The sequence below is a fragment of the Scomber japonicus genome, chromosome 20 (genome assembly GCF_027409825.1).
Source record: "Scomber japonicus isolate fScoJap1 chromosome 20, fScoJap1.pri, whole genome shotgun sequence".
Classification (NCBI taxonomy): Eukaryota; Metazoa; Chordata; class Actinopteri; order Scombriformes; family Scombridae; genus Scomber; species Scomber japonicus.
Window position 1 is genome coordinate 3,649,897 of NC_070597.1, and position 7,500 is coordinate 3,657,396.

The window sequence follows — 7,500 nt, forward strand, 5'->3', positions numbered from 1 at the left end:
TGAAAATGAGGTTGACACCCCTGAGTTAATGTGTTTTGTATACGTGCAGGACAGGGAAGTGATCGGGAAGGAAGGAAGGAAGAAAGGAAGGAAGGAAGGAAGGAAGGAAGGAAGGAAGGAAGGAAGGAAGGAAGGAAGGAAGGAATGATGATGATGAATTAATGTGTAGACTTGTTTTATATCTACTTGCAGGACGGGGAAGTGATCGGCATCAACACTCTGAAGGTCACGGCAGGAATCTCCTTCGCCATCCCCGTCGGATAAGATCAGACAGTTCCTGGCAGAGTCACATGACCGGCAGTCCAGAGGTTCGTCTCACGCTTTGATTTATGATCACTTCATATCAGAGACAAAGAGAGGAGAAGAGAGGAGAGGAGGACAACATGATGATGATAGGCAGAAAAGGAGTAAGGACGGAAGGAAGGAAGGAAGGAAGGAAGAGAAGAAAGGAGTAAGGAGGGAGGGAAGGAAGGAAGGAAGGAAACATGGAAGGAGCGTAAGAAGTGAAGTGTTTGCCTGTGTGTGTGTGTTTAAGGGAGGGAAGGAAAGGAGATAGAAGGAAGGAAGGAAGGAAAGGAGGAAGGGAATTTAGGAGAGAAGGAAGGAGGAAGGAAGAAAAGGAGTAAGAAAGGAAGGAAGGAAGGAAAGGAGTAAGCCATAATTTATAATATTCATAAATAAAGAGTGTGTTTTATTTTTTATCTCAACTGTAAATGAACATAAACTGTAAATAAAAAGTATATATTAGAGCTGTCAAACGATTAATTTTTAATCGAGATTAATCGCAGAATTTCCATAGTTAATCGCGATTAATGGCGTTTTGAATTGCATGTTTAAAATCCTGTTATTTTGCATTTGAAGGCAGTTTTAAGCCCATAATGTAAAGCATTTCTTACCAGAGTGTCTTAACTGGAATCAATCACGGCTCTGCTGCGACTCCCACACTCCAAAATGGTCCTTTGGTGGAGCTGAGGCTGGCTTGGCTGCACCTGGGTGTTTAGCGTGGAGGTGCTAACTCAAACTCCACGTACTCCGGTGGTAGTTAAACTCCGTTTGACACAGGTTGCATTTTACTTTTGACTTGTCAACTGAAGCGTCTGGAAGTGTTTTAACCCTCCTGTTGTCCTTGAGTCAAGAAAGGAAGGAAGGGAGGGAGGAAGGAAGGAAAAGAGGAAGGAAGGAAGGAAAGGAGGGAGGAAGGGAGGAAGAGAGGAGAGGAAAGGAAAGGAAAGGAAAGGAAAGAAGGAAGGAAGGAAGGAGGGAGGGAGGGAGGGAGGAAGGAAGGGAGGAAAGGAAAGAAGGAAGGGAGGAAGGAAGGTAGGAGGGAGGGAGAAAGGAAAAGAGGAGGGAAGGAAAGAAGGAGGGAGGAAGAAGGAAAGGAGAGAGAAAGGGAAAGAAGGAAGGATGGAGGAAAGAAGGAGGGTGGGAGAAAAGAAGGAAGGAAGAAAAGGACGGAGGAAGGAGGGAAGAAAGGGGGATGGAGGAAGTACAGACGGAAGGAAGGAAGGGAGGAAAGAAGAATAATTGAAGGACGACAGGAGGGTTAAAGTTAAACAAGCCGTTCAAAAGTCCAGTAGCTCTCTTACTTTCCATCAGCGCGGTAGGTTTACTGCAGGAGGCCACTTCAAAGCATAGCGCTACAGCTAGAGGAGCCGTCTACGGGAGGGAAGGAAAGGAGGAAGGAAGGAAGGAAGGAAGGAAGGAAGGGAAGAGAAGACAGATGGAAGGAAGGAAGGAAAAGAAGACAAAGAGGCAGGGAGAAAGAAAGGTAGGAAGGACAGACGGAAGGAAGGAAAAGAGGGATAAGAAAGAAGAGAAGACCGGAGGGAGGGAAGGAAGGAAGGAAGAAAGGAAGGAAAAGAAGATAAAGAGGAAGGGAGAAAGAAAGGTAGGAAGGACAGACGCAAGGAAGGAAAAGAGGGATAAGAAAGAGGAGAAGACCGGAGGGAAGGAAGAAAGGAAGGAAAAGAAGACAAGGAGGAAGGGAGAAAGGAAGGAAAAGAAGATAAGGAGGAAGGGAGAAAGGAAGGTAGGAAGGACAGACGGAAGGAAGGAAAAGAGGGATAAGAAAGAGGAGAAGACCGGAGGGAAGGAAGAAAGGAAGGAAAGGAAGGAAAAGAAGACAAGGAGGAAGGGAGAAAGGAAGGAAGGACGGAAGGAAGGAAAAGAGGAAGAAGGAAATTGGGCCGCGGTAGGTTTACTGCAGGAGGCCACTTCAAAGCATTGCGCTACAGCTAGAGGAGCCGTCTACGGGGGAGGAGAAGGGACAAAAAGGCTTGCAACATTAAAATACGATTAAAAAAAATTAACACGTTATGGATTGCATTAATGTAATCGTGATTAACGTGTTAACGCTGACAGCCCGAGTATATAATCTATCTGATGCTAAAGACAGAGACGACGTGTTACTGTAGCAGTGAACTGTTTCCTGTTTCAGCAGCAGCCTGTAAAAAGCTCCATTTATATTACAAGCATGTGTGTGTGTCTCTCAACCATTACACACACACACACACACACACACACACACACACACACACACCACACACACACAGAGGCTCTTCCTCCCTCCCTCCCTCCCTCCCTCCCTCCTTACTCCTTTCCTTCCTTCCTTTCTTTTTTTTCTTCCTCCCTTTCTTCCTCCCTTCCTTCTCTCCTTACTTCCTTCCACCTTTCCTTCCTCCCTTCCTTCCTACCTCCTTCCTTCATTCTTCCTTCCTTCCTACTTTTCTTCCTCCCTTCCTTCTCGCCTTACTTCCTACCTCCTTTTCTTCCTCCCTTCCTTCTCTCCTTACTTCCTTCCTCTTTTCCTCCCTCCCTCTCTCCTTACTCCTTTCCTTCCTCCCTTCCTTCTCTCCTTACTTCCTTCCTCTTTTCCTCCCTCCCTCTCTCCTTACTCCTTTCCTTCCTTCCCTTCCTTCCTTCCTTTCACCTTTCCTTCCTTCTTTCCTTCCTTCCTACCTCCTTTTCTTCCTCCCTTCCTTCTCTCCTTACTTCCTTCCTCTTCTCCTCTCTCCCTCTCTCCTTACTCCTTTCCTTCCTTCCCTCCTTCCACCTTTCCTTCCTCCCTTCCATCTTTCCTTCCTTTGTTCCTTCCTACCTCCTTTTCTTCCTCTCTTCCTTCCTTCCTTCTTCCCTCCCTCCCTCCCTCCCTGTGTGTATGTTACTTGTCTCAATCTTAAATAGTATCTTATATTCAGGAAGTTTTCAGTATCAGAAAAGTTGTTTTTTAATGTTCATTCTGCTTTAAATTGAAGACTTGTGTTAGTTTGGTTTATAAGAATATAAATATACTAAAAGATGAAGAAGATAAACATCACACGGATATATGAAGTAACGGTTTTCAGTAGTAAACTATTTAAATGTGTTTGTTTTTTGTTGTTTTCCAGGTAAAACGTACATGAAGAAGAAATACATCGGTGTCAGAATGATGACTCTCACTCCAACGTAAGTTCATCAATCAAACTTTATTTGTATATCACTTTTAATCTATGGTTAAGTAACAGAAAGTGTTTTATATAGTCAAAAAAAACAACTAAACAAACAACACATTTAGGTGATTTAGTAAATCCACACTCTCCTTATTTCATATACATTATAATATAATAAAAATATCAGTGTTACTCTTCTCCAGTGTAAAAAATGGCACTAAAATCTGAGATCTTTTGCAGTGGAGTCTAATGTGGTGTTAATGAGATTTAAATTATTTACATATACACAACATTTTACATACATTGTTATATTTTACATACATATTGTGATAATAAGAATGTAGAAAATGGGTTCTGCAGTGTAAAAAATCGGAGCTTTCCTGCAGTGATAGGAGTCTAATTTCTGATTTCTGTTATTTTACTGTAATAAAACAACATTTTACACACATTGTGATAATATAAATGTAAATAATGTCAGTATTTCTGTTCTGCAGTATAAAATGTCACTAAAATCTGAGCTATTTTACAGTGAAAGAGGTTTAATATGATGTTAATCAGATTTCAAATATTTTAAACACTATCTAAACCCACACATTCCTCATTTTAAATACATAGTTATAATAAAAATGTAAATAATGTGAGTATTTCTGTTCTGCAGTGTAAGGGTTAGGGTGAGACGTTCTGTAGTGAGATGGAAGGAAGGAAGGAACTAAGGAAGGAAGGCAGGAAAGGAGGAAGGAATTTAGGAGAGAAGGAAGGGAGGAAGGAAGGAAAGGAGGAAGGAAGGATGGAAGGATGGAAGGAAGGATGGAAGGAGGAGGGAGCAAAGAAAGGGGAGGAAGGAAGGAAGGAAGGAAGGAAGGAAAGGAAAGGAGGAAGGAAGGATGGAAGGAAGGATGGAAGGAGGAGGGAGCAAAGAAAGGGGAGGAAGGAAGGAAGGAAGGAAGGAAAGGAGGAAGGAAGGATGGAAGGAAGGATGGAAGGAGGAGGGAGCAAAGAAAGGGGAGGAAGGAAGGAAGGAAGGAAGGAAGGAAGGAAGGAAAGAAACATACCTATTATGATAATAAAAATGTAGAAAATGTCAATATTTCTGTTCTGCAGTGTAAAACATGCCACTAAAATCTGAGCTTTTCTGCAGTTAAAGGAGTCTAATATGGTGTTAATCAGATTTAAATTATTTTACTATAATAAAACACAATATTTTAAATACAAAGTTATAATATAAATGGTAATAATGTGAGTATTTCTGTTCTGCAGTGTAAGGGTTAGGGTGAGACGTTCTGCAGTCAGTCTGATGTTTTTCGTTCCTCTTCCTGCGTAACGAGTAACGAGGGGCGGAGATCGTCCTCTCAGTGTGACCTGAGAGGACGAAGGAGGAAGGAAAGGGAAAAAGAAGGAAGGAAAGGAAGAAGGGAGGAAGGTAAGAGGGAGGGAGGAAAGAAGGAAAGGAGGAAGGTAAGAGGGAGGGAGGAAAGTAGGAAGGAAGGAAGGTAAGAGGGAGGGAGGAAGGAAGAAAGGAAAGGAGGAAGGAAAGGAGGAAGGAAAGGAAAAAGAAGGAAGGAAAGGAAGAAGGGAGGACGGTAAGAGGGAGGGAGGAAAGAAGGAAGGTAAGAGGGGGGGAGGAAAGAAGGAAGGAAGGAAGGAAGGAAGGAAGGAAGGAAGGAGGGGAGGAGGGAAGAACATAAGGAAAGAAGGACAGAAGGGAGGAAGGGAGGAATCTTTTAGAAACGTTGAGCCAGAGTGATGACAGAGAGGAGGAATGTCAGTCAGCTCGGTCCCACGGCCGCCCAGCCTCGACCCCGACGCTCCACAGAACGCTCCACAACACCCAGAAAACAAGCTCGGCTTTACGAGAGCTTATAAAGTTTAACGACTCCGCCGAGTTTCAGCCCGTTAATGCCGAGCTCTTACATAATTCATCCCTCTTTCACCCAATCACACCGTCCATTTTTATCTTTTTAATTAAAATAAAACACCTAATTTTACATTTTTCTTTACTGTATTTCTATATTTGCTAATTATTTGTCTTCATTATTTCATTTTTTGATATTTTACTTCATGAATTCAGAGCTGAGTCTCATTTCTTTAGATGTCTGAGTCTCCTTTAACTCTCCTGTCGTCCTCGTGGGTCAAATTGACCCCATCTCTTTTGACTGTTCCTTCCTTCCTTCCTTCCTTCCTTCCTTCCTTCCTTCCTTCCTTCCTTCCTTCCTTCCTTCCTTCCTTCCTCCCCTCTTTCTTTGCTCCCTCCTCCTTCCATCCTTCCTTCCCTCCCTCCTTACTCCTTTCTTTCCGTCCTTCCTCCTTTCCTTCCTTCCTTCCCTCCCTCCTTACTCCTTTCTTTCCTTTCTTCCTTCCTTCCCTCCCTCCTTACTCCTTTCTTTCCTTCCTTCCTTCCTTCTTCCCTCCTTCCTCCTTTCCTTCCTTCCTTCCTTCCTTCCTCCCTCCTATCTCCTTTCCTTCCCTCCTTCCTCCCTCCCTCCTTAATCCTTTCTTTCCTTTCTTCCTTCCCTCCCTCCTTACTCCTTTCTTTCCTTCCTTCCTTCCTTCTTCCTTCCTTACTCCTTTCCTTCCTTCCTTTCTTCCTTCCTTCCTCCCTTCCACAGAACGCTCCACAACACCCAGAAAACAAGCTCGGCTTTACGAGAGCTTATAAAGTTTAACGACTCCGCCGAGTTTCAGCCCGTTAATGCCGAGCTCTTACATAATTCATGACTCTATCACCCAATCATACCGTCCATTTCAGTCCATTTTTATCTTTTTAATTAAAATAAAACACCTAATTTTACATTCTTCTTTACTTTATTTCTATATTTGCTAATTATTTGTCTTCATTATTTCATTTTTTGATATTTAACTTCATGAATTCAGAGCTTCTCACCCGCTGAGTCTCATTTCTTTACATGTCTGAGTCTCTTTTAATGCAGCAATGAGAAGCTTTTTAAAAGTCAAGTCAAGTTTTAAATATATATAAACAAATATTACACATCATAAATTTACCTCAGAGGGTTTTATGTAATCTAAAAAGCATCATTTATACTCAGCTTGTTTTTACTATAATACTCCAAACTTTTAATACAACATTAACACCAAAGTGAAATTTAGACAGAAAATTATAAATTATAAAATTCCTCCCTTCCTTCCTTCTTCCCTCCTTTCCTTCCTTCTTCCTCCCTTCCTTTCCTTCCTTCTTCCTCCCTTCCATCGTTCCTTCTTCCTCCCTTCAATTCTTCCTTCCTTCCCTCCTTCATTCCTCCTTTCCTTCTTTCTTCCTCCCTTCCATCCTTCATTCCTCCTTTCCTTCTTTCTTCCTCCCTTCCATCCTTCCTTCCTCCCTTCCATCCTTCCATCTATCCTTCCATCCATCCTTCCAGCTTTCCTTCCTTCCTCCTTTCATGCTTTCTTCCTCCCTTCCTCCTTTCCTTCCATCCATCCTTCCATCCATCCATCCAGCTTTCCTTCCTTCCTCCCTTCCACCCTTCCTTCTTCCTCCCTTCCACCCTCCCTCCCATCCATCCTTCCAGCTTTCCTCCCTTCTATCCTTCCTTCCTTCCATCCATCCTTCCAGCTTTCCTTCCTTCCTCCCTTCCTTCTTTCCTCCTCCCATCCTTCCTTCCTTCCTCCCTTCCATCCATCCTTCCTTCCTTCCTCCCTCCCATCCTTCCTTCTTCCTCCCTTCCATCCTTCCATCCGTCCTTCCATCCATCCTTCCATCTTTCCTTCCTTCCTAATCCACATTTATTGATCAGTCATATTATTGACTATTGGTGCTTTCTAAACACATCTGTGCTTTATATGAGGAGAACATACTGTAAAGGTAGAATATGAACAGTATCTAAAGGGTTAAATCATCCCATCAAGTTTTTCTCTTCCTCCCTCCCATCCATCCATCCAGCTTTCCTCCCTTCTATCTTCCTTCCTTCCTTCCTTCCTTCCTTCCTTCCTTCCTTCCTTCCTTCCTTTCCTTCCTCCCTGCCTTCTTTCTTCCCTTCCTCTTTTCCTTTCTCCCTCTCTCGTTCCTTATTTCCTCCGTCCTTCCTTCCTTTCCTTCCTTCCATCTGTCCTTCCTCCC

General features: G+C 43.0%; 1 protein-coding gene across 1 annotated transcript in view; it reads left to right on the forward strand.

Annotated features, from left to right (window-relative positions):
• LOC128381445 (serine protease HTRA1B-like) overlaps positions 1–7,500 on the forward strand; it is a 69,348-nt gene that overhangs the window by 57,298 nt on the left and 4,550 nt on the right. The window contains 3 exon segments of the mRNA XM_053341461.1: positions 193–252; positions 254–308; positions 3,387–3,444. Of these exon segments, the coding sequence (XP_053197436.1) occupies positions 193–252; positions 254–308; positions 3,387–3,444 (173 nt within the window).